This window comes from Coniophora puteana (genome assembly GCF_000271625.1).
Source record: "Coniophora puteana RWD-64-598 SS2 unplaced genomic scaffold CONPUscaffold_2, whole genome shotgun sequence".
NCBI classification, from domain to species: Eukaryota; Fungi; Basidiomycota; class Agaricomycetes; order Boletales; family Coniophoraceae; genus Coniophora; species Coniophora puteana.
The window spans coordinates 2,341,227-2,364,678 of record NW_006913054.1 but is presented as its reverse complement, the minus strand read 5'-3'; the positions used below and the strand labels follow the sequence as shown (position 1 = coordinate 2,364,678).

The following is a 23,452-nucleotide window of genomic DNA, read 5'->3' as shown; positions in this document are numbered from 1 at the left end:
ACAAGTGAGGCTTTTCATCTCGACTTTTTGCTTGACTCGGCGGGCTCCCAAGAGAGAGATCATATGACATATCGATACAGACATTTATTACATACATAGATTACAGAATCAATATATAGCAGTGTTTTTAGGAAGTCCGAGGCCCATCATCTATAGCACTGGTATGCCAATAATTCCTGTCACTCGCACCACCGCTGCCATCAGCCGTGCTGGGCCTCGTGCGATTTACTAGCCACGAGTTTCTTTCTGCTGATTGGATAGATAGTCTAGGGAGCGGTGCTGGCGTTGCTGTCTGTACACTGGCCAACCTCCAGAGGGAGGGGTATGAGTGCGGACCGCGCTCCGACGTAGGCTCATGAGAGCCTTGTTCCGCTACGTCAGATCCCACTTCCTGCCTCGTAGGCTCTGGACGCAGGAGATTTGCCCCGCTTTCGCCAGAGGTTTCCTCGCTTGGTTCTGCACGTTCGGTGGAAGGATATTCGTGGTCTGAATATGGGCTACCTGCTCGTGACTCAGTAATGAAAGAGCTGTTCGAGTCCTGGTCGATCTCTCTTGATTCAATGAGATTGGGATCATTGCCAGGTTGATTGTATAGGTCGTTCATGAAGGAGACAGGTGTGTCTTTTCGCGGAAGGGGAGTATCAGAGATGGCAGCAATATATTGTTGACCGCTGCGCAACTGGAAGATGTGAGGTGTTCCTCCCTGGTGCAGGGACTGCATGAATTCCGATGAAGGCGCAAGGTGTGCCTTGTGTCGGCGCCGACGATATATGACCAATGCAACGCCAATGCATATCAGAAATGTGACCCCGCCAAGAACACCACCGATAATAGCACCGCGTTTAGGTTTGGAGGATTGTGCATAAAGAGATGAGGATGAGACCGCGGAGGGTGTACTCGATGGCGGGGATACATCTAATGTTGAGGATGTGCTGAACACAGGCGAGGAGGAGGGAGAGGAAACGGCCGTTGCACCATTCAAAGAGGGGGATGTCGAAGACGAGCTCACAAGCGGAGTTTGCGAAGCTGATAACGAACTATCACTAGAATCAGGCGCTATGCTAGAGGATCCGGAATTGGATGTAGATGGATCGGTAGACGTGCTAATAGGCGTGGTAGGTCTTGGACTGATGGTGGATAGGCCTGTGGTCGTTGGGTCTCTGCTAGGACTAGTGCTGCTAGAAACACCTGGGCAGTCCGTACGGTCAAGCTAGAGATACGTCAAGGTACTACCAAGAGCCTCGAACGAATCCGCTTACCGAATTCTGAGAGTCAGAACAGTTACCACTCCGCTCCTGCCACTGATAACTGTCCCTTGGAAACATGGCTGGCTGTCTGCGCTCGGTACGTACCCGCCGAAGCCCAGTGGACATAGTTTCGTCAAGGGTAAATGACCCTCATGGGACTCAGAACAGTGGCTCACACTTATAACGTCTTGGTCGGGGAAGCAATGTCGTGAGAGAGACCATCCTGTACCAGGCTGTGTCTACAAAGATGATCAAAGGTGCCCCAACTGCGGTGGAACGTATCAGAAAGTCGCTACAAGCCGGTCAATAGACATGTGCCTCTGAATATAGCACGCCTGTACACTGTCCGTATCAAGCAGGATCCTGGCTTATTTACAGGGAGCTCCCAAACTCGACATGGGTTTGGTCCAAAAGTGCTGAGCGCGACCTTTGTTCCCGGGTGGGAGAGATGCGAAGTGGATCAAAGACGTGCCTTTGATGTGACCATAACAGCCTGTTTGATCAGTACGAACGGGTAGATCATCAGGAATATCCTCACCGAGAGTGTTTCAGAGATTTGTGCAATAACGGAGGCGCTTACAGGTACACGTAGAAGATCAGTGCGGCGAGGTACAGCAAGATCCTGCCCACCGAGCCTCCAACGTTGGGTGTATGACCTCTTCAGATGTCCACAATGGAGCACCGATCATCACGAGACTCGATATCACTGCTTCTGAGATGCTGGGAACGCAACAGCACGCAAGATGCTTCGCATACATCGCCACAGTGACACTTAAATTGAAAAACTCGGACCAGCAAAGCCGCAATGGGTACTATTGAAGACGGTTCAAGGACACGGTCTGGGATCATGCTGCACCACGCTCTCGTCTGGCTCCGCAGTAGAGTCATGCCCCTCCGAGGACAGTTCGTCGATGTCGTATCTGTCGTGCTCCTGCGCGACAAGAAGATGTGGGGAAGGTGAGGTGGGGCAGTGGGCACTTGATGTCCCGGATATTCTTGACTGGCGGCGGTCTGCAGGAGCCGATATGATAGTCAAACCACCAGGAATAATGAGCCATGATTTTCGTGGTACTGGTGGAGGTGGAGGTGAAGGCGAATGTCTTCGAGGCTCGCTTTGAATTACGTGGTCGGGTGTTGGCGTGTAAGGTGGGAGGAAAGAGAATTCCGCCGGCTTCGGCGGAGGCCCTTTACGAGCTGAATGCATGAACTCGGATGACGGCGCTTTGTTGCGTCTGCGTTTTCGCCGGTAGAGTAGGAGCCCTGCGATAGCGCAAGCGGCAAGCAAAACTAGTCCGCCTATCACTCCGCCAATGATGGCCCCTTTGTTCCCATCTGAGCGTGATGAAATTGCGAGAGCGACTTGTGTAGCATTAGTGCACTCCTCATTCAGAGTGCAGGGGGGAGCAGAAGTTGTGTTCGAAGTAATTGTTGATGAAGCTGGGATGCCTATCGAAGGTGTAGGCGATGAATCTTTGGGCGGCTGAGTACCACCAGAAAGCAAAGAAGTTGCCTGAGATGTACTTGGTGACCTCCAAGATGAGGGAGTGTGCACCGATGAGGTACTGGTGGACGACAGTGTGCTCAAACTGCTAGCAGATGCGGTCGAGGATGAAGGCCATGGGCGTGAAGCCTCTGGCCAGCAGGGCGATGGAGGATCATCTCTCTACATTTGATCAGCTGGCTTGTTTTCTTATATCCAAATCACTTACTGGAGCAATAGCGCCAACATTTGGAGGGAGTCGTAGAACAGGCATTGGAAATAGACGCCATCTAGTGGGCGTGCGCTCTCACCTTTATGAGATACGGAAAACCCTCTCAAGATCGTCGAGCGGGTATAGCAAAGCTGCGAACGAGGGAGTCATCATTACCTGTGTCGCGATTCTCCGACTACTCGAACGTGAAACAGCTGGCACTCGGCGATGGTGGTCGCAGCACATCTCGCATCTCGGGAGCAAAAGCACCAAAGTCACTGGTCAGAAGAACAGCGTAATAGGCGGAAGCAATTCCTATTTCGAGCCTCCATGCTCCTTTTCCACCGTTCTGTCATTGTCCCCCGTATCCTCCGCCTGAGTCAGCAACGTGCTTTCTCATCCTCCTCAGTCGCCAGAATGAAGGTAGAACCCGTCCTCGTTAGCGCAGACAACTACGCCTATTTCGTCATCGACGAGACCAGCAAGGAAGCAGCGGTAGTTGACCCCCTCAACTTCTCCAAAGTACGCGGTGCTGCACAGGAACTCGGTGTTAGCATCATCGCATGCATCACCACCCATCACCACCCAGATCACAGCGGCGGAAACAAGGTATGCGCTTGATGTAACCTTGTAAGAACTCGGCGTTTGACAAAGTGTTCTTGTCTTGGTTAGGACTTCGTGAGTGTCGGCTTCAGAGTGATGCGCGAACGTTACGTACTCAGTCCATCTCCACGTACAGGCCGCCGCCTTTCCCGATGCCCCAATTTACGGCGGCAGTGACAAAGTACTTGCCGCGAACAAAATCGTCGGTGATAACGACAGCTTTACCATCAGCAAGAGCCTCAGTGTCAAGTATGCCCCATTAGCCCCTGTACGGCGCAAGGCGCTCATTACTCTGTCATGACAGATGTCTGGCAACCCCGTGCCACACCAGAGACTCTATCTGCTACTATGTGACTGATAGTTCCAACCCCTCGCAGCCTGGGGCTGTGTTCACTGGCGACACACTATTCCAAGGTATGCATCGTAACACGTGTACTCTCACGGTGGCGACGTTGACCCGCGATTCAAAGGTGGATGCGGACGCTTTTTCGAGGGCAATGGAGCAGAGATGCATGCTGCGTTGACCAAGCTGGGCAGATTGCCCAACGAGACGGTTGTGTATAATGGCCACGAATATACAACAGGGAACGTTGCGTTCGCGAGATCCGTGGACCCAGAGAACGCAGCGATCAAGAAGCTCCACGAGATGTCCCAGCAGAACCAGGCCACCTGTGGGCTTACCACCATTGAGGACGAGAAGGAGTTCAACGTTTTCATGCGCCTCGACAGTGACGCGGTCAAGTACGTGAGTTTTGATAATCTGTGCAACGGGTTGCTAAGAGAGCACTGCAGGAAAGCAACGGGCGAGTCCGAGCCCACTGCCGTCATGGACAAGCTTCGCGAGATGAAGAACAGCTTCAGAGCGTGAGTAGCGGGCGTTTGTGTACGTGTCCCCGGACTGTATAAGATAGCGCGAAGGACTGACTAAGCATGCTTCAGACCTACAGCGTCGCATCTTTAGTCAGGAAGTAAGAAGAAATTGCTTGATGAGGTTGTCAATACGAATATACATGGAGTAGATGTACCGTTCATCGCGGAAATGTAGCCAATAGAGACATGATATGTATTACACGCACTTTTCACAACCAGAAGCCACCCCGGAAGAAATCGAAACACGAAATGGGCGGTGTTTAGCCCATACCGATGGTCTTAAGGACGGCAGCGCGAGCGTAGGGGATGTAGGAGATCGAGTACCACGTGTAAGCGAGGTATTCGATGATAACGAAGACTGTGAAATGGTCAGCTGGGACAATAAATGTTGGCACAACACGTACTTATACAGAGGACCTAGACAATGCTGATGTGAGCGAGGCAGTGACATGAAAGATAGCAATGGCACTCACTCCATTCTTAAGGACGAATGCTCCAACGAAGACCAGCGCGATGGTCGCGAACAGGACAATCGTAGCAATGATGCGGACAGGCTTGAACATCTGTGGCAATTATGTTAGTTTGAGGGGTCGCTCGTGACTATCATCGACGACAGCTAACCATTTTGATTTGGGTCGGGAACTGGCACGAGAGACACATGAATTAGCAAACTAGCAATGAAGTCGGGATGCGTGCTTACGCCCATGAGGAACCCTGTGCCCGCGAGGGACACCAGGATGCCAACTGAGTACAGCACTGCGGGACATCCGTAAGTCAGACGAGCTCAGGCGATGAAGCTTGACAGGGGGTGATCTCACAGGCAAAGATGGCCAGTTGGCCAAGCAGAAGAAGGATGGTCCCCAGAAGACTGAGGACAAACCCGATGACGAGGCTGGGGTGACGCGGGGTCGCAATACGTCAGACATCGTACGCATGTACGCAAGGCCAAGGGCGGCTCACCATCCCACGAAGCCATACAGACGCTGCTTGCGAGTGAGGCCAAGGAAGCTGAAGGCGGAGTCCCCTTCAAAGAACTCGGTGTCGGGGATCATCCCGCCCGCCGCTTCGAGGTTGAACCATCCCTTGCTCGCCATGGTGGTCGTAGAGAATCGAGTTTCAAGAATGCGCGAGTGTGGTTTGGATAGGGCTGTTGACAAAAGCGGAAGATGAAGTCGTTAGAAGGGTGTTGATTGTCGGTGGGTGAGCTAGCTGTTCCAGCAGCGGATGGTGGTCGTGAAACTTATGGGCGTAGGGAGAGCGTCAAGGTACGAGCCGCGGCTGCGGTCCAGGTGCGCGGGCGTCGCGGATGGTGCTAGCCCGAAACTATCGACCCCGGGTCTTTTACTAGTACCGCTTTGAACTGCCTTGGAAGTTGGAACTGCCTCCCCAGACTTTTAAACAAGTATTTGCAGTCAGTATGTTTGTTATGCACCACCGACGATTGCAAGAGAGAAGACGTAAGAATTAACCAATTTGTATATTCCGCCGAGATTGAGTGGGGTATGCTAATCTTACATTGCTACGCTACGAATCAACGCGAACAGAAGAAACACCGTGCTGTCCTTGGAACAGATCATCGAGCTCTACAACCAGTACATGCTATCCCTCAACGCTGGATGAACAGAATGGAAGTTTGAAACAAAGTCCTCATAGGAGGGTACTTTGTCCGACATGACCGAGCTGGTGTCGTCGATCCAATTGGCGAAATGCGTCTTCGCCAACTGGCATACCTTCTAAAAGTGAATTCCCATGCGTCAGCGAGATCATAAGATTGGTGAAGCCAAATACATCACTTACGTCCGCATCTTTATCATGTCATTAGGTTTGTGAAGTTGAGCTTGCTTTCAGTAATAGCAGAGAAAGTGAGACTTACAGTAGACCGGAGCCGGGATGGAAACCGAGCGGGTCGCAGGGAAGTAGGCGTGACAAAGCGCAAACGACATTCCTTGAAGCCTATTGGCAAATGAGCAAATGTTTTCATCGGACGTAGTGACCCCGAACATACATGTCAATATTCCACGTCACAGGACGACCATCTTGTCCACGAAGCTTAGAGAAGACGTTATTATGCGAGAGTACGATGTAGTGCGCCGGCCTGCTTGCTGATAGAGGAGCGTTTGAGCCGAAAGAGTGGATATAAGCAGAGAAAGCCAAACTTACTGCCTTTGATACCTGCATGGGATAGCAAGTAGAAATCTTTCAGCCCGGGATGAACGACATCGTGGTCCACAACGGAACCGGCGATGCAGTTTTGTGAAATCCTGTCCGCCTGATTCAGGTCCCTGGGGTCTACAGGAAAGAATCGGACGTGATGACGCTTGGCGACGACAATCATAGTGAGTCCCACTAGCTCGTCCGGGTTTGGGTTTGGGATGCCGTATGCGGGGTATCTGCTCTTGATGGCCGCTTGCAAGGGAAGCTATCAGTACGGCTGCCCGCATATTTGCGTATCCTACGCACCCCGTATTGCTTCCTTTTCGTGGTCTCCGACTGTAGGTAACTCGCCCTCAGATACTCCGTCACGGTAGTAGACAATGCGTTTTGGAGGAATTCCGTTTTTTTGGACAAAGTTGTCCAGCATTTTCTGCAAGTATGCGGTCAAGACAGTGGGTGGCAAGGGGCCGGAAAAATGCCACGCACAATTGTCATGGCCTCCATTTCTTGGATGATTTCCACTCGAGAACGCTGAGGTCGAATATCGGCGACATAACGGCATGCGTTTTCGTCGTATGAGGCAACTAAAGCTGCGATAGACGGACGAGAATTGTCCCCTGGACCGGGATGGCTCACATCGCCTCCTATCCATAAACATTGAGTTACGCGGGTATGCGAGCAATATATCAGTTTCTCATACCGATGACCATGGTAGGCAACGACGCAAACTCCTTCATGCAGCGATCCTGCGGGATAGAGTTGATTCCATCCATTTTACCGTTTATCCTGACTTGAGGTAAGAGGTATGGGTCGAAGACAACAAGGGCCATGGACTTACTTCAACGCCAGATTATTACAATACTGGTTATTCATTTTCTTGCCCCATCTCTGACAGATCGATTAGCGAGAAATCCAATGGCTATGAGCACTATCGCGCTCTCGTCGCAAGTTTACTTACAACGCATGAGGTGATATACCCTTGGCGACTGGTCCCCCACATCTTGATACGATCATATGCATCTGGAGAGTTTTCACGAAGGATAATCAATATCATGGTTTTGCGTTGTCCTGGAGCATTGGGGTATCTCTTGGCGACTTCATCGAGAGCCTGTCATAGCGGTAAGAATACAAGCGATAACACGACTAAAGCTTGCTCACAGCCTCAACTCGACCAGGATGCTGGAAGATAGTGGGCCCGGGATTGCCGACAGCTATGGGAAAACGTCACAAAAGCTTTGGTTATTTAATAAGCAAGTACTTACTCAGACCTAAAAAGCAGGGTGGAAGATAGAACAATGAATGACATCAAATAGAGTAATTTTGCATGCTTACCTCGTTCTACCAGGACTGATCCAAGGGTGTTCACAAACGCGGCGATAGCTCCATCATTTGCCATCTCGCCAGCAAACGATACCTGCATGAAGGATTTAACCCTAGTGAATTACAAGATGCTTATGGAAGACAAAGCAGCACGCACGACAGCCCATTTCTCCAAGTTAGCAGGCTTGAAGAATCGCTTGCCCAAGACGTTCCAAGAACCTGGTGTGCGGTTCTAGATACCATCAATCGGTGATCGGTGGCTCCTAATACCCAGGAGGTGAACCTACCATATTAACGTCATCCCCAGTGTAACCGATGCCGGGAGGATCAAGGACCCTAGCTTTAACTTGGGCCGGGGTGTTTGAGATCTCCATTCCGGCGTTTAAGACATAGTCGGAATTGTGGTATTCCAGGTCCTATCATCAGGGGCTCAGCGATCTTGCCACAAACCACGAGCTCTTGCAAACTCACGTTCCATCCATTGCAGATCTGTGCCAGCCGGGCTTCAGGTCTCTGAGATGTAAAGGTGAGCATCTTCGTAGTGAACTCCCCGCTGAGTTTGCTACGGTACAGTTGAGCCTTGCCTGTAAGGCAGAACTCGATCGGGAAAATGTCCGATCGTCCGACGCGAATGCCAGGTAAATCTCTAAACTGGGTTCGAACGTTGTGAATTTGTTGGAAGTGTTGCTGTCATCTACTTCAGCAGGGTGAAGTAATAAAAGACGCGAATCTCGTACCTCCACAGTGATTTCCACGCCGTCTTTGTTCGTGAACGTTTGGGCACCGCCCCCGCGAACGATGTCCACCACCTTTTTAAACCTTCCGCGATGCATAGGAAGATCGACTTCGACAGCCAAATGACGCAAAAAAGACCGAAGGCGTTGGAAGTTGCGCTCATCCGACAGCTGCCGTGCATCTCGCAAACCCAAGTAACGCATGGCGAGATCTATAAGCCGTGCTCTCGCTGGAATCCTGATGGGAGCAGATATGATTGGTTATGCACGAGTTCTAATGGAGGGATGCGTAAACTTACATGACCCCCGCAGACATATCAACATTAACCGCCAGATTGTTTCCGATGATAGGTCGAACGCTCCTAAAATCGCGTATCAGCATTGGGAAAGATCTAGCTAAAGCTGTGATCTTACTGAAAGTAGCCTCTCCATAACTCTAGTCCTTGGTGGTCCATCTTGTCATGGTTTGTGTAAAAAGACCTGGCATTATGCGGCCATTTGCTACGAAAGAGAAACGAGAGGTGTAAGGATGAATATGACTCGTCTAGAAGAAGCTCGCCTCGCTGGTGCGATCCTTAGCAGAACATTCATCATGTTCAATGCGGTCATTGCGCGTGGATTGAACACAGCGTCCTCAGCACCGACATTTCGAAGCATGCTATTCGAAAAAAGTTGTGAGTGTCACGTAGATTACAGAAGAAAGAAAAGACTAGCTGGTTATCAATGACGGCGACCTTTACCAGTAGGACTTTCACGCGATTAGGATTGTCTCGTGGTCGATTAGGGTCCTGCTCATTAAGCTCGATAGTGAACTGACATCATCATCCCGATTAGCGAACATGTTGCTTTGCGTATATAGTGATTGTTCACCTCAGCCTTTGGACCAAAGGGAAGATCCACGGTAGACCAGAATATCTTTTTGCCGTCAAAGGCGCCACGAGGGTTGAATTGCCCAGCTTCCCTATTCTGGAGGCGGGTCATGATTTCTAACGGCTTGTTGGGCGGTAATGAGAAGTTTTCGGCGACGAAATCGGGTTTAATTTCTAATAGAGTGTCAGAAGGGAAAAACTAGAGCAGATGACTGCTTACCGACTAGCATTCCGAAAGAGACCATAAGAGAGAGTTAGACCAAGATTCGGTAACAAGGAGAGCGTCGCACCGTCGTATTGATGGATATTCAATGCTTTCTTGAGTTTGAGCGAGAACATGTTTGATTTCACCATGACTCTCCTGCCCATGGTGCCATGACGAATACTAGTGGCGTCGGCCATGGTGTTATCGAGGCGCGAAGTACTGCCTGCTTCAGCGGTGAGATGGTAGACGCGTCAGCCCAAGCTTGGAGCGACGATCTATGTGCCGACGACAGGGCAGTTTATATACCTGCTGAATGCGCGCGTCTAGTAAGCGAGCAAGGGGGGCGCGTACGGTAGTTCAGATCTAGACAGAGAGGGACAAGAATAGGATGTGTGAGGGAGAGTGGTGGACGCGTGATAGGGGGTATTGAGGTCTGTTTGAGTTAGGGTTCTTGGGCGCCTGTCTGGGGTTCTCTAGATCTGGGGATAGCCGAACGCCTCGTGGCCTCAACGAGGCTTACGTCCTGCTCAACTTACCTGCACGTTCCTCTCGCTCTCGAGGCATCGGACTGATACGTCTCTTGTCTCCTACCCTCCTCCCCCTCGATCCCCTAGGCGTGCAGCACAACCGAGCACGATGGATCACACCCACGAAAATCTCTTTTCGCGAGGCTCCGTCACACCACCGCCGGTTCAATCCCATTTCGCGATCGGTCTCCCCCAGCCGAACGGCTCTCCGAACCCCATCGACTCCCTCTTTCAAGGGATCACGAACAATCTCCACCTCCAGAACAACCTTCCCCCCAATCCATACGGAAACTCGGCCCCCGCCACACCCAGCATGCCCAATAACGACGACTCAACATCGGTCGGCGCCCCTGTCACCACCGCCGCCGACAGGCAGAGCGCCCTTTTATCGCTTCTCTACCCTAACGCACCCCCTACTGCCTCGGCTACTAGCCGCGCCCTTCCCGCGGTTCCATCTTCACAGCTTGCCCAGCAAAATCCCACTCCTCCCGCTTCCTCCCAGCGATCTGGCCAGTCCCCTTCCAACAACAGCGAAACACAGGGCAAGATCCTTCTCGAGCAGCTCATGTCTGGGTACGTGTTCACTAAACCTCTTTTTCTATTTTGATTCTCCAAATCGGCCAATTTTATGTCTGCTGTGCTCTATGACCAGTCATCTGGTTATCTAGAAGCCTTGCAACATGGAATTCGGTACCCTACTTCCTAATCCTTGCTGTGTTGCTCGTGGCTTAGGCGCTATATGCCGAGAGCCGTGAGGTAGCAGGCACCTTTGCCTCGAGGCAGCCACGAGGAGCATGAGATTGCTTATTATCATTCGCTCATTCTTGTGCTATCTCTCCTCACTCCCTCGATGGCTTCTTGGGAGTACATTGATACCTTTTTCGCTGACTCGCCACACAGAACTTCGCTGAATAATTATGCCGATCACAACTCGAGTGCCGGACACACACCCCAGTACCCGCAGTATCTACCGGCACCCACTGAAATTCTGAATCAACCGGAGCCATATCCGCCAATCAACTACGGTCCCCCTGAACCCGCACGCGAGCCGATGCAGGTTCAACCCCCACCCCAACAACCTCCCCAGCCCCTCCAGCAGCAGCAGGATCCTTCTGAGCCTCGCAACACCATCTTCGACTTCGCCTCCCCCTTTGATGCTCTGGCAAGCAACTCGGGTTCGGTGAAGAAGAAGCCTGTGCCCTCGGGCCCTGCCGATACTTCTAGCGGCAACGAAGATTCGTGGTCCAACGCGCCGATGGTCTCCGATCCTAAGCGCAAGTCTGTGGAGAATCTCATTGACCAGCTGACCCGGAGTCAGCCCCAGGTCCAGAACTCGCAACCTTCTTATGATCATTACAGTATGCCAGAAGAGTACTCCCAGGTTGACCCCAGTCTTGTGGCTCCTCAGCAACTTCCCCAGCAGCAGCGCGGTGCGCCGCCGCCTTCGGCCATTCTTCCTAAAGCGCAAAGGCCCCCTTCGCCTTCCCGGTTATCTCCAAACAAAGGCATTGCTCAGCGTCGAGACATGAACCGGTCTGGCGATTCTCCGCTGCTCGGTGCTGCCCGCCGTGACAAGGAGAGTTCTCCAGTTCCCCGTGTCAACTCGAAGAACGAGCCCAAGGGCCGCAAGAGCAAGCATACCAGCCCAAGGTTAGCGTCCTTTACTCTTCTTTACTATCGACGCTGCCCTGACACTTCCTCAAAGTGCCCAGTCCCAGACGATCGTGTTCGACGTATCTCAAGCGCTCGACGAGATCCAAGCACCCCGTGATGCTGTCAAGTCGACCGCCATTGCCCTTGTCAGACAAGATGCCGTGTTCCTTCCCGGCACTACCATTGGCGCGACGCACTGGATTGCGTACGCAATGACCAAGGGGCGTGTCCGTGTCATCTCGCGGTCGAGCGGTGACCGCACTCTTCTCCAACTTCCTCCCGCTTTTGCTCCTTCTACTTCTGTTGTCGATATGGCAGTCTTCGGGAATAGGCTCGCGGGCGTGACTTCGGATGGTGGCTTCGTGATTTGGGAGCTGCCAGAGGTCATCACTGACGATGTTCCGTAAGTCACATTTGTTTGACCACTCTTGAGCAAATTTAGCTCATTGATGTTCACAGGGGACATTTACTTTTATGCATAATGCCCACACTAGACTCAGAGCCACTGCAATCTGTCAAGTGGCACCCTAAGCAGCCGGATACTCTTGCAGTCGCTTCTGAGATGAAAATGTACCTTCTTGATCTCATGGACGCCGCAAGGATATTCAGAGGTGACCCTCTGCCCCAGTCCGAGCTTCATCGGATTTCGCAAGTCTTCTCTTCTCCTTCGGTATGTTATTGATATTGCTTTGTTTTGGCTTCGCACCTGACTTGCTCTTCTAGCGCTTGGTCGCCTTCGACTTCGACGTACCCCATTACGCCCTTGCCACCATTGCTGAAGATTCTACTCTCACACTCTGGAACGTACACGACCGGCAGCCGTTCTGGACTCACAAGGTTCGCGGCGACGATGTTCCGTCGTCCTTGACCTTCATCGATGACGGCATCGTGATTGGCCGTAGGAACGGGACGGTGTTCCAGCTCCTATCTGTTATCACGAAGAATGTCCTTTCAACGCTGAAGTTCGTCAATGGTCCCCGGGAGGACCCCGATATGTTTGGGCACATCAACTACGATGCTCGCATCCAGACGCTCTGGATCGCGAACAGCCGTCGCGATAGTATGATTGCGGTTCGCATCGGATATGACGTCGCTGGATCACCCTCGGGCGACCTTGTGCGCGGAGGATACTTTGAGCAGATCCTCGAGTTCTGCGGACCCAAGCCCACCATTCACTTCGTTATCCTGTCCGCCGATCAGGATCCGACGGGCGACGAAGCGCATGCGGCTTGCGTCGCTGCCAAGGTGCCTCCGGGCGAGCTGGCGCTCGTCGCTTTCTCGGTGCACCCCAGTGGTGTCGACCAGGTTCTCATTCGGAAGGAGTGGTTCGACAGCGCGTCGTACAGCGCGCTCACCAAGTTCCCTCCTTACACCCCGCCTGCTCCGGTGGAGACCAAGGTGTCGCGTCAGTCCTCCCAAGTTCCTCTGACCGGCCCTAGCGTGTCGCAAAGTGCTGTCCCTGCCAGGCTCAGGACACCGCCCTCTGAAGAGATTGAGGCTGAGATGGCCCGTGAGGAGGCTCGTGTTGTTGAGCCCAAGAAGAACACGAAGGGCAAGAATGTTGCGTTCAGGGACAAGGACGAGAAGGAGAAGGAGAGGAACGCTAAGAATTCCGATGCGGGTTCGATGAGCGACTCTGCGATCACTGCGGTGTTCACTAAGGAGATCAGGAAGACTGAGGAGAGTCTACACACCCGCATTGGCCGTTTGATCGGCAAGGAGATGGAGAAGCAGAGTAAGCTTGTTCAGTCCAATACCCTGGTGTTTATGCCTGATCAATTATCTCGCAGATCAACGCCTGGAGGAAGCACGCGCTCACGAGCAGGCGGAGGACTTCAACCGCCAAGAAAAGATACTCAAGTTGATCTCGACTGAGTTGACCCGGAACACGACCCGGGTCGTCGAGATGGCCGTCAAGGCTGAGGTCCAGGCTTCTGTCTTGCCTGTCCTCGAACAGATCACTCGATCGGAAGTCAGGGCAGCTTTGAATGACCACGTTGGACGGGGTCTGAACGAATACATCCAGCATGTGAGTCATTATGCATGAGAGAAAAATTCGACGGCTTATCATGTTGCAGAACTTGCCCAATGAAATGGAGACACTGCTTCTCCGCCCTGACATCTCCGGCCACTTCGCCAGCATCCTCTCGAACAACCTGAACCCTTTGATCGAGCGCTGGGTCAAGGAAGCTATCAACAAATCGTTCGTACCCGCCTACTCTCAGCAGACATCTGCGATGCACCAGGACATCTTGCGCGAGATGAGATCTGAAATTCTGAATGTGAAGAAGGACTCCATGGCTTGGCAGACTGAAGCATTGAGGAACCAAGAGTCGCTAATTCGCGATCTGGAGCATTCCGTCCGGTTGCTGTCGGACCAGGTCAAGTTCCTCTCCCTATCCTCGAGCGCCAACATGGGAGGCCAGGGCCACCACGCTCGTGTGCCGAGCAACTCGTCTCCGGCATCGACCGGCGGAATGCACCGCCAGGCTTCCTCGAATCATGCGAACCAGCAGTACGCGCCATCGTCGCACCCTACGTACCCCCAGCCTCTGCCGCCCACGCAGCAGAACGCCAGCTCGCAATGGTACTCGTCTCCCATCGCTGCGCCTCAGGCGTCGCATCCTCTTAACCCTCCCCCGGCGGCTCAGCCCATCGCTCAGCGTTCGCCCCCGTCGCAGTCGCAGTCTGAGGACTGGGACGATACGTTCTTGCATGTGCTAGGTTCGCAGGACTCGAAGCAGCTTCGCGAGGTTCTCGCGCGGTCGAACCCTGAAATTATTATGCCGATGAACGGGGTGGGACCGTTGTCGCAGGCTGTGATCTTGACGTTGGTGCATCGTGTACGTCATAGTTGTTCATTATTATCTGTTTGGAGCTGACATAATGCATCTAGCTGGCCGGTGTCGTTGGTGAGACGCCTCCGATTGACGAGAACTTCAAGTCTTCGCTGTGGTGGCTGCAGCGCGCCGCTTCGATATTGAACACCAGCGTACGTGATTTTTTCAGGTCCTCTAGGGTCTCAACCTAACGATTTTCTTTCCAACAGGACGGCCTTATCTCGCCTTACAGCTCTCGCGTCGTTCCTAATGTCCTGTCCATGCTAAACACGACCAAGCAGAGATTGGCTATCCTTCCGGGTGGCCCTCAGCTCATGGACTCGGCAGGTCGCCAGATCTCCGACATCCAGGACATCCTCAGCCGAAAACCGATGTAAAACCTTGTATTTCTCGGCTTGCACACATGTCACCAAGAAAGTCAACCTCAACCTATGTCGATAGCCCAACTTTCCCTTCAATGCACATATGAAAGCTCTGACGAACCCACGAAAATTAAATGATCCATATGTTGTCACGTCATCATGCTTTGGCGCTTCGTTCCTAATGTCTTTACTTTTTGCTGCTTCCCTTGCTCTCGTTGGATTCAGTTGCCACGCCTCTGTCATTCACGCTTTGTCTGCTCATGCGACTCCGGCTGGGACTCCGGGTCGATGACGCTCGTTCACATCCACAATTCTGTTTGTTTTTTGTTTTATCTTGCGCATCTTTTACGGCTTCTGGACAGTCGACGCATACATATGTTGTTCTCTTTTTTTGCTATCCGTTGGTGTTGTAGATCTCGCACTAGTGCTAGCTGTATCTCTCAAATGCATTTTCTGTCTTTTTTGTCATCTCTATCTTTGTTAGATGAGTGAATGAAAGTATTAGATGGAGTGTGAGCCTGTGTGAGCCCAACCAAGGTGTAGTACTACATGAGCTCTTTCCTCGTTATCCCTAAAACAGTGCATACATATCCTAGAGATACATGACAGTCCTCTACTACATTGTGCTATCTTCATGCGCTCAGTTCCAACTCTGTGCGAGAAACTTAGTGAAAAGACTTGGATGTTCTTGTTAATAGAGCCTCACCGATGTCGCGGTATCGCTGCTTCCGTGGGGGATCAATCGTTTGCAGACGTTGAAGTAGCTCTCGACAGCTGTTGAGCAGTTCACTCGACTGCGGCTCGTGGTTCCTTAACAGAAGGCGCTTGTAATGTACCAGTGACTCCATGCACCCTGAAGCAGAGTCAGCGTCAGATCGGCTAAAGGTGCCGATAGGCTTACATTTGCTGTTAGGCTCCTCTTGGAGCAGTTCTTCTATGAGGGATATCTCCGCTTCTAATATCGCTCGGTCTTTGCCTGGACGAGCTGAGTTTCGTTATCGGGCTCATACCGCAAGGATATCAATGCTGATCGTACCCTGTCCTATGAGCCACCTGTGATATATCCATGCGCTCTGGTCGGCTGGATCAGTCCAGAGTGCGCTGTGGACCAGATCAAACTCTAGTGAGAACGCATCAGGCACAGGTAGCGCAGCAGGATGCTACGTGTCGTCTACCTTCAGGCTCGAACTTTCCCTCCGCCAGTGCCCCCGACTGCCACAGAGCCGTGTACGTCTTCGATCGCTGGTGCCAGGCGCTGAAATTCGACATGCTGGACTGGATCTTTTTCTTTGTGTACGCCAGTTCGGTCGCTTCTGGCCGCTTGGCGGGCATATCAGCGAGAATGTATCTGCGATAGCTCCATGCGTGGACTTGTCACACCCGGTTTTGAATGTCGTGAAATGCATGGCACAAGAGGCAGTGGACTTACAGTTTCGGGCGTCTGCTTCCAGCATCTTCTCGGCTAAGGCCAGTTCACCATCCCATGCTGCCTGTCTCCAGCCCTGTGTAGTATTGTCATCGACAATAGGTCCTTCTGGGATATTGGCGAGACACCATCTGCGGTGATTCCAGATCCAATATACTTTGGGATTGGTCCTGAGAACGAGGGAGGTAAACTTAAGTTCTTCTGAGAGGAGGAAGTTAATATCCTCTGGCGTTCTGTGATAGATAGAGGCTAGCTGAAAGCTTGAAATGTTCGATCTGAGCATGAACTTACGAGTGAGGGAAGAGCCCGTTGAGCATAATTTGTCGCCTGTAGTTCCATACCGTATAGAACTCGGGGTTGCGGCGGAGGACGCGCTGAGTGAGCTCGAAAGCATCTTTACTCCAATCATTGAGCTTCTTCTACATGATATCTTTTATGAGATGGCCATAGTGTAAACATCGCGCAGTTGATACCTTTCCCAGTACCTCGTCTGACAAGGCTAGATAGCTCTTAATCTCGGCCTTCTCCTGTTCCTTTCTAGTAGCGATTGCCTGTGGTGTCTGTTTGGACCTTCTGACGCCGTGCTGATTTTGCTTAAGTGATAGTACTTGGAGGACATCTTTCCCCTCACCATCGTTGTCGGATGTGATTAGGAGATCTGGAGACGAGTCGGTTCGGGTCGCAGTATTGCGCAGACGGTACGACGCGTCCGGTCCTCCGAGCGGAGACAGGAGGGATGCCTGATTTGGCAAGTGGCACGTGCCTGTCCAAGTTTGCCTCGATCGCGCGTGTCGGTCTACCGCGCAAACGTCCAGTGGCCGGTGGACCACTGCAAAGGCATACACGCGTTAGACCCGGACAAGATGCCTTCAGTCGCAGAAAAGTCGCCTTCGCTCGCCTCCCTCTCTTCTCTTTTTCCCGTCACAAATCCTGTCCCCAATCCTCTTACCCACCCCGACCTTCTTACTGTCAAGGATCTCAGCAGAGAAGAGGACCTCCTCCGTAACCCTGAGTCCTTCCGCGCATGGTGGTCTGCCATTCAGGCTACTCGCGAAGCCTTCACCGCAGAACTCAGGGAAGAGCAACGCGCCTCTGCTCCTGATGAAGCTACTATGCTGCTTGGGCCTTTGGCCACACCTCTCGGCAGGCGCTCGCTCCAGTGCTTAACCTACCTCTACGAGTCTGCTCTCACTCAGTTCCCCAGCTCTTTCAAACTATGGAAAGCGTATCTGAATGTGCGCATGTCCTATGTATGCGGTAGGCTTGTCCAGAAGAAGCGCTCTGGGGGAAAGAAGAAATTCCCCGAAATGAAGGATGCACTTGAGGATGAAAAGGAGGATATTGAGCAGTGGGAGGGTGGTCTCGACGGCGTGGTAGGCTGGGAGGAGTGGAAATCACTGATTGCGACTTTTGAGAGGGCGCTCATGTGGCTACCAAAGGTCCGTAACAGCCCCCCTTGTATCTTTGGCCCCAGCTAATACTTCGTTCCCTCGTAGATGCCGCGACTTTGGCTCATGTATACCTCTATTTTCTTCCACCCAATGTGTCCGTCGGTGATGTCGTATACTCATGCACGACGAACCTTCGACCGGGCCCTTCGCACCCTTCCCCCATCCCTTCATTCCCGGATATGGGTCCGGTACCTCCTGTGGGCCGAAAGCAGAGGCGGCCAGACCACTGTCTCCATTTATCGTCGATACCTCGCAGTTGATCCAAGTGTCACCGAGCGTTATACGACCCTGCTCCTTGCCCCAGTTGATGGCCCTCCGCGTCCTCTTGAGGCTGCAAAGCTCCTCCTCTCTTTAGCTCGGAAAGCCTCCCGAGGCGAGTACACCAGCCCGGAGGCAAAGAGCCCCTACCAGATTCTTGGAGACTTCCTGGACATTGTCGAGAAGTTCTCGGACGATGTCGGGCTGGACGTCGAGAGTACTGTCTCGGACAACAAGGCCATCGAGGCCGCGGAACAGGCTGCTGAAGCCGAGAAGGCTCAATCTGCAGAACCGGTATCCGTGGACGGCCAGCTTATACGGATGGGTGGGCCTCCGGTTAATGTCACCGCCGAGGGCAAGCCTGCGCCAGTATATGCCGAAGATGAAGATCCTCTCAGCTCGCGGAAGCTCAACATTGAGCAGATCGTTCGAAAAGACGGTTTGGAAGTGTACAAGGACCAGGCTGGTAGGCTCTGGACCGGGCTTGCCACCTACTGGATCAAGCGCGGCGAGTTCGACAGGGCGAAGGAGACGTTCGAGTCGGGTTTGGCAACTGTCATGACCGTCCGTGACTTCACGCAGATCTTCGACTCCTACGCCGAGTTCAGCGAATCGCTCATTGCGGCCATAATGGAGAGCTTGGAAGATCCGGACGACGACGAAGATGAGGAGGACGTCAAAGAGACGGAACGTGACCTCGATGCGAAGATGAAGGAGTTTGAAGCGCTCATGGACCGGAGACCGTTCTTGTTGAACGACGTTCTGATCCGCCGTAATCCAAATGATGTCACTGAATGGGAAAAGAGAGTTGCTCTTTGGGGAGAGGATGACGAACGGGTAAGTGTATTGGCGAAGCACGCAAGGAGATGGCTCCTTACGAATATGAATTTTGTAGGTCGCGGAGACTTATACGAAGGCTCTGGAAACGGTCAACCCCCGCAAAGCGACGGCCAATCTGCATTTGCTCTACGTCAACTTTGCCAAGTTCTACGAGGAGGGTGGTGCGTCTGGCTCTGCCGAGCCCGACCTTAGCAGCGCCCGTAAGATACTGGAGAAGGCTACCAAGGTGAACTTCAAGACAGTCGAAGACCTTGCCGAGATCTGGATCGAGTGGGCAGAGCTCGAGATTCGTCATGAGTGCGTCTGACTGTCGTTATAATGAACGCTCACGGCTAACAACACTACAGCAACTATGATGAGGCTATTAGAGTGATGCAACGCGCCGCAGCCATCCCCAAGAATACCAAAATCAACTATCATGACCACGTATGTCCCAATCGCTTTGTACCGCTGCTCAAGACTAAGTCGTCTCTAGGCGCTGCCCGTTCAGGCAAGGTTGTTCAAGTCTCTGAAGCTCTGGTCATTCTATGTGGACTTAGAGGAGTCTTTGGGTACTGTGGAGTCTGCGAAGGCGGTATACGACAAGATCATGGACCTCAAGATTGCTAATGCCCAGATCATCGTCAATTATGCATGCTTCCTGGAGGATAACCAGTACTGGGAGGACAGCTTCCGAGTGAGTGGTCTTTTGTTACCCTATATTGCAAGCCTTTTCTTACACATTGTAGGTCTACGAAAGAGGCACTGAAGTATTCACCTTCCCTATATCGTTTGAAATTTGGAATATATACCTGTCTAAGTTCATCAAGCGATATGTAAGTTTCTTTGTCATTATGTAAAACATTTACTAACTCATCATGCAGGGTGGCTCGAAACTTGAACGTACTCGCGACCTCTTCGAGCAAGCTCTGGAGAAGTGCCCGGACAAATCATGCAAACCTCTCTTCCTTATGTACGCCAAACTCGAAGAGGACTACGGTCTCGCCAAGAGAGCCATGTCAATTTTCGAGCGGGCAACGCAGGTTGTAGCAGACGAAGACAAGTTCGAAGTGAGTGCTTCGTCGCTCGATAAAAGTACACTGTTACTCAACGCAAATTAGATGTACACCATCTACATCGCTAAAGCAACCGCCAACTACGGTCTCCCCGCCACGCGTCCTATATACGAGCGCGCTCTGGAGGTTCTGCCAGACAAGCAGACTGCAGAGATGTGCCTGCGGTTCGCAGCTCTCGAACGGAAGCTCGGTGAAATCGATCGGGCACGCGCTGTCTATGCTCATGCATCGCAGTTCTGCGACCCTCGGACCAACACCAAATTCTGGTCAGAGTGGAACAGCTTCGAGATTGAAACGGGATCAGAAGACACGTTCCGCGAAATGCTCCGCATCAAGCGTAGCGTGCAGGCACAGTTCAACACCGAGGCTTCGTATCTCGCCGCCCAAACAAATTCGGTGAGACAGGATAACGGCAGACGTGTCGTGGAAGAGGACGATGAGCCTGATGTGGACCCTATGGCCGCTGCGGAGCAGCAGGCTGGGAAAGCCAATGGTTTTGTTGCGGCACAAAAGACTGCTCTGCGGCCAACGGAGGATGGCGATCAGCCGATGGCGCGCGCGGTGGGTGTGGCCAACACGGACGAGATTCACATATCCGACGACGAAGATGTATGACCTCTACTGTAGCGCATGTAAACGTAGGCCTCTTTTTAATATCACTTACATACTGCTTGGCCGTCGTTATGCTGTGTCCCAACGATGGACCTCCACAGCACATAGATCCTCCCATATGGCATCCCAGCTCTCATCCTCGAGGAAGGGCTGGTCGACCCACTTTCGTATGGCATCTTTTGAGACTTCGAATGTGGCAGAGTGCGGGCGGAGTGACTCGACGATCTCGATATGCATGTTGAGGGAGCGGTGGTAAGGCAGGAGGATGTCGGACACGGAGGTCACTGGGTATGATAATCATGTCAACCACACTGGCCTGTAGCGGATGCACCCACCGAATTTCTCTAGCGACCATGATATCCAAAGGGGCTGCTCCTTACACCACTGAGGGCCCTTGGTCGCGTGGGCTTCGAAGAGGATGGACTCCATTGCGTCGATTACGGCTGACATTCGACGGAATTGTCTTCGCTGCTTGTGATCAGCTAGAGGGCGAAGGGTGGCGATAGATACGTACTAGTTTCACTAGTACTGCATCTAGCTGCTCGATGCATTTGTCCATAGTGGCAAGCTTGGGTTCGACTAATCGAGTCCGAGGCTGGCTGTCAGTGGGAATCTGGGCGAGAGCATTGCTGACTGGTTAATGAGTCCACTGTCGTACATAGTAGCTCGAAAAGGGCGTCATGCTTACTCTAGCTCTGTCCTTGAGTCGACAAGGGTCTTGGCCGCCTTCAAACCGTCGATCAGCACGATGTCATCCCATGTATGCGCGGCTAGCCGTAGTTCCTGGAGAGAAGCACGGATCTTGCGATGATACGTGGACTCTGCGAGGCGTGACGGGGATTCGGGCTGGTTGACCTGCCTAGCAGGCGATGAATTGGGAGTCGATGGCCCCTTGAACGATGACAGGCGTTTGCTCATCTTTTGCTAGCCGATATTGAGTGAAGTGACTTTCCGTTTTGGGAAAGGTGATATGCGTTTGTTTATTTCTAAAGCTCTTGCCAAATATGTGACGTAATGATTAGATCGCGCGGCACCGATTCAAGACGCGACTCATTGACTACTAAACGTTCACTGTCATCGACTATTTTTCTACTACATCATCATGGCTGACGCAGAGTCTAACCTGATGAGGTCCGAGGCAGAGCTGGTTCTGAACGAGGTGTGTCGTCGTTCGCTTGTTCCCCAGACACCAGTTACCGATGGCTGCCGCGACTTCACCTCAAGGCACGCAAGGAGAAGGCGGACAAGGTCAAGAACTTGGGGTTCGCTATCAATCTGCCAGGGAAGGCGCTCGATCTGCATGTTCAGGGCGACTACGCGTGGATAGCAGAAAGCGGTCACGTCATCAAAAAGATTGATCTAAAGGCACGTTCGCTTCAGGTTGGGGTATGTCGGTTTCCTGACTTTTCGCGAAGACAGGGAAGACGGTCCAGGTATATCGTGGTCACTCCGCGCCTGTGACTTGTGTGGAGCTTTATCGTGCGGCGACGGATTCGGGCGTGAAGCAGCTGGTTGTGTCAGGCTCTTGGGATAAGGCGAGTTCTAATGCTGATCGGCCATAGCTGTTTATTAAGTCATGTGCGCGCTGTAGACTATCAAGATATGGAACACCGAGGTGAGTCCATTCATGACTAACAACTTCTCTAATGAGGGGTTCTAAATTCTTGGTAAGACGAAGGAACCTCTATCAACTGTCCAGGCCCATGATGACTTCGTCAAAACCTTGTTCTCGCTGCCCGCCGCAAACCTTCTTATTTCCAGTGGCTCCGACAAAATAGTGAGATTCTGGTAAGGTATTTTGCGCTGATCGGGAGCTGCTGTTTTGACAATGGGAACAGGGACATGTCTAATGTTGGCAAAGGCCAGCCTCCCAAATCTATGGGCTCGATATCTGCGCACACTCGGCCAGTGGAGTGCATACAGGGAGAGGCACACTCGGATTCGACTGTCACACTGATTACGGGGGATACTATGGGAATCATCAAAGTATGGAAACTGGAGAAGACATCTGATGCTGAACCGCTATGGAAGAGCACGTTGGAGGACACGCTCGACCATCATCGGACGCGGATAAACGGGCTGTATTACGGATCAGGCTTCCTGCTGACTGGTATGTCATTCCAAACAACTTTGTTTTCTGTCGCTCAGAGGACGTGTGTAGCTTCTGCGGACGAAACAGTGCAGATCATTCACTACCCAGCCACCTCAGGGGTAAAGGATCCGCCTCCTATCGCCCTACCTCAGCCCGTTCGCGCCATTTTGCCCATGGCGCAGACCGTACTGGAGGAATCGTACCTAGCCGTGGCGTTCGGGGACATTATCAGACTTTACGACATCGCTCACCCAGATGAACCCGAGGTCGTGGGCGAAGTTGACGGGCACTGGCACGACGTGACCGCCCTCAAGCTATGGATACAAGTGTCGGAAGATGATAAAGGTAACAAGAGGATTGAGCCATGGATTGTGTCTGCGAGTTTAGATGGAACCATACGAAAGTGGAGACTCGGCGGTACGCTGCCCGTCAATCTTCGCGACGTTCAGCTAAAAAGGTTTACCTCCTCCAGAGCTACTCACGTCAAACACGCAAGGCTCGGGTGCCTTGAACCAGCCTCATCCTACCGAAGCAGTTTTACAGCCAGAGCCGAGTGGCGATGCACAGGATCCATCCAAACTCACAGAAGAAGAAGAAAGAGAGTTGGCTGAACTAATGGAATAGAAATAACCCCGCACAGATG

At 52.3% G+C, this 23,452-nt stretch overlaps 9 protein-coding genes across 9 annotated transcripts; 4 read left to right on the top strand and 5 right to left on the bottom strand.

Moving 5' to 3' along the window:
- Positions 1–127: 127 nt before the first annotated feature.
- CONPUDRAFT_141980 (uncharacterized protein) lies at positions 128–1,471 on the bottom strand (the record flags this gene model as incomplete). The annotated part of the gene is made up of 2 exons (XM_007766708.1): positions 1,260–1,471; positions 128–1,210 (listed from the first exon to the last, which is right to left on the bottom strand). Exons 1-2 carry the CDS (start codon positions 1,371–1,373, stop codon positions 128–130), a joined length of 1,197 nt encoding a protein of 398 aa, XP_007764898.1. The 5' UTR covers positions 1,374–1,471.
- Positions 1,472–1,903: 432 nt separating this feature from the next.
- Positions 1,904–3,001, bottom strand: CONPUDRAFT_162603 (uncharacterized protein; the record flags this gene model as incomplete). Its single annotated transcript, XM_007766707.1, has 2 exons — positions 1,904–2,910; positions 2,957–3,001. The coding sequence occupies 2 exons, from the start codon at positions 2,999–3,001 to the stop codon at positions 2,074–2,076; spliced, it is 882 nt and encodes a 293-aa protein (XP_007764897.1). The 3' UTR covers positions 1,904–2,073.
- A 272-nt stretch (positions 3,002–3,273) lies between these two features.
- On the top strand, positions 3,274–5,681 carry CONPUDRAFT_80003 (hydroxyacylglutathione hydrolase). The gene is made up of 13 exons (XM_007766114.1): positions 3,274–3,547; positions 3,611–3,616; positions 3,678–3,790; positions 3,846–3,954; positions 4,011–4,282; positions 4,334–4,424; positions 4,481–4,769; positions 4,816–4,828; positions 4,885–4,974; positions 5,033–5,053; positions 5,112–5,167; positions 5,230–5,303; positions 5,372–5,681. Exons 1-6 carry the CDS (start codon positions 3,356–3,358, stop codon positions 4,407–4,409), a joined length of 768 nt encoding a protein of 255 aa, XP_007764304.1. The 5' UTR covers positions 3,274–3,355; the 3' UTR covers positions 4,410–4,424; positions 4,481–4,769; positions 4,816–4,828; positions 4,885–4,974; positions 5,033–5,053; positions 5,112–5,167; positions 5,230–5,303; positions 5,372–5,681.
- A 214-nt stretch (positions 5,682–5,895) lies between these two features.
- CONPUDRAFT_80002 (Piwi-domain-containing protein) lies at positions 5,896–9,921 on the bottom strand. Its single transcript, XM_007766113.1, has 21 exons — positions 9,779–9,921; positions 9,490–9,662; positions 9,334–9,431; positions 9,179–9,277; positions 9,034–9,120; positions 8,919–8,981; positions 8,623–8,857; positions 8,357–8,572; positions 8,173–8,301; positions 8,043–8,117; positions 7,898–7,979; positions 7,724–7,776; positions 7,524–7,673; positions 7,404–7,453; positions 7,266–7,351; positions 7,052–7,209; positions 6,872–6,995; positions 6,572–6,817; positions 6,417–6,513; positions 6,292–6,364; positions 5,896–6,144 (listed from the first exon to the last, which is right to left on the bottom strand). Exons 1-21 carry the CDS (start codon positions 9,888–9,890, stop codon positions 5,995–5,997), a joined length of 2,556 nt encoding a protein of 851 aa, XP_007764303.1. The 5' UTR covers positions 9,891–9,921; the 3' UTR covers positions 5,896–5,994.
- A 345-nt stretch (positions 9,922–10,266) lies between these two features.
- CONPUDRAFT_118217 (uncharacterized protein) lies at positions 10,267–15,520 on the top strand. The gene is made up of 9 exons (XM_007766706.1): positions 10,267–10,793; positions 11,121–11,870; positions 11,926–12,276; positions 12,333–12,543; positions 12,597–13,608; positions 13,664–13,902; positions 13,952–14,716; positions 14,770–14,865; positions 14,923–15,520. Exons 1-9 carry the CDS (start codon positions 10,330–10,332, stop codon positions 15,088–15,090), a joined length of 4,056 nt encoding a protein of 1,351 aa, XP_007764896.1. The 5' UTR covers positions 10,267–10,329; the 3' UTR covers positions 15,091–15,520.
- Positions 15,521–15,540: 20 nt separating this feature from the next.
- On the bottom strand, positions 15,541–17,155 carry CONPUDRAFT_162599 (rab-protein geranylgeranyltransferase). Its single transcript, XM_007766705.1, has 9 exons — positions 17,133–17,155; positions 16,975–17,085; positions 16,793–16,920; positions 16,505–16,734; positions 16,251–16,445; positions 16,112–16,195; positions 15,977–16,051; positions 15,782–15,928; positions 15,541–15,727 (listed from the first exon to the last, which is right to left on the bottom strand). Exons 1-9 carry the CDS (start codon positions 17,133–17,135, stop codon positions 15,708–15,710), a joined length of 993 nt encoding a protein of 330 aa, XP_007764895.1. The 5' UTR covers positions 17,136–17,155; the 3' UTR covers positions 15,541–15,707.
- Positions 17,156–17,364: 209 nt separating this feature from the next.
- On the top strand, positions 17,365–20,720 carry CONPUDRAFT_87846 (protein prenylyltransferase; the record flags this gene model as incomplete). The annotated part of the gene is made up of 8 exons (XM_007766704.1): positions 17,365–17,940; positions 17,998–19,047; positions 19,106–19,347; positions 19,398–19,476; positions 19,526–19,726; positions 19,779–19,865; positions 19,914–20,099; positions 20,151–20,720. 8 exons carry the CDS (start codon positions 17,365–17,367, stop codon positions 20,718–20,720), a joined length of 2,991 nt encoding a protein of 996 aa, XP_007764894.1.
- Positions 20,721–20,786: 66 nt separating this feature from the next.
- Positions 20,787–21,635, bottom strand: CONPUDRAFT_87845 (uncharacterized protein; the record flags this gene model as incomplete). The annotated part of the gene is made up of 4 exons (XM_007766703.1): positions 20,787–21,001; positions 21,053–21,185; positions 21,232–21,346; positions 21,406–21,635. The coding sequence occupies 4 exons, from the start codon at positions 21,633–21,635 to the stop codon at positions 20,787–20,789; spliced, it is 693 nt and encodes a 230-aa protein (XP_007764893.1).
- Positions 21,636–21,938: 303 nt separating this feature from the next.
- Positions 21,939–23,433, top strand: CONPUDRAFT_48257 (WD40 repeat-like protein; the record flags this gene model as incomplete). Its single annotated transcript, XM_007765877.1, has 8 exons — positions 21,939–22,086; positions 22,137–22,256; positions 22,280–22,281; positions 22,309–22,332; positions 22,390–22,505; positions 22,556–22,827; positions 22,879–23,237; positions 23,326–23,433. Coding segments are annotated over 8 exons (1,149 nt in total), but the record flags the coding sequence as incomplete, so codon positions are not given.
- Between the last annotated feature and the right edge of the window lie 19 nt (positions 23,434–23,452).

Excerpts from the sequence above, each read along its gene's own strand:
- CONPUDRAFT_80003 (XM_007766114.1), top strand. The coding sequence starts at position 3,356 with ATGAAGGTAGAACCCGTCCTCGTTAGCGCAGACAACTACGCCTATTTC. Across the intron at positions 3,791-3,845 it reads AGCAAGAGCCTCAGTGTCAA|ATGTCTGGCAACCCCGTGCC; the intron begins GTATGCCCCATT and ends CTGTCATGACAG. Across the intron at positions 3,955-4,010 it reads CTGGCGACACACTATTCCAA|GGTGGATGCGGACGCTTTTT; the intron begins GGTATGCATCGT and ends CCGCGATTCAAA.
- CONPUDRAFT_80002 (XM_007766113.1), bottom strand. The coding sequence starts at position 9,890 with ATGGCCGACGCCACTAGTATTCGTCATGGCACCATGGGCAGGAGAGTC. Across the intron at positions 7,777-7,897 it reads ATCAGTCCTGGTAGAACGAG|CTGTCGGCAATCCCGGGCCC; the intron begins GTAAGCATGCAA and ends GTTTTCCCATAG. Across the intron at positions 7,674-7,723 it reads ATCCTGGTCGAGTTGAGGCT|GCTCTCGATGAAGTCGCCAA; the intron begins GTGAGCAAGCTT and ends CCGCTATGACAG.
- CONPUDRAFT_118217 (XM_007766706.1), top strand. The coding sequence starts at position 10,330 with ATGGATCACACCCACGAAAATCTCTTTTCGCGAGGCTCCGTCACACCA. Across the intron at positions 12,277-12,332 it reads GTCATCACTGACGATGTTCC|GGGACATTTACTTTTATGCA; the intron begins GTAAGTCACATT and ends TGATGTTCACAG. Across the intron at positions 13,903-13,951 it reads TGAACGAATACATCCAGCAT|AACTTGCCCAATGAAATGGA; the intron begins GTGAGTCATTAT and ends ATCATGTTGCAG.
- CONPUDRAFT_162599 (XM_007766705.1), bottom strand. Across the intron at positions 16,735-16,792 it reads AACGGGCTCTTCCCTCACTC|AACGCCAGAGGATATTAACT; the intron begins GTAAGTTCATGC and ends TATCTATCACAG. Across the intron at positions 16,196-16,250 it reads GGGAAAGTTCGAGCCTGAAG|AGTTTGATCTGGTCCACAGC; the intron begins GTAGACGACACG and ends CGTTCTCACTAG.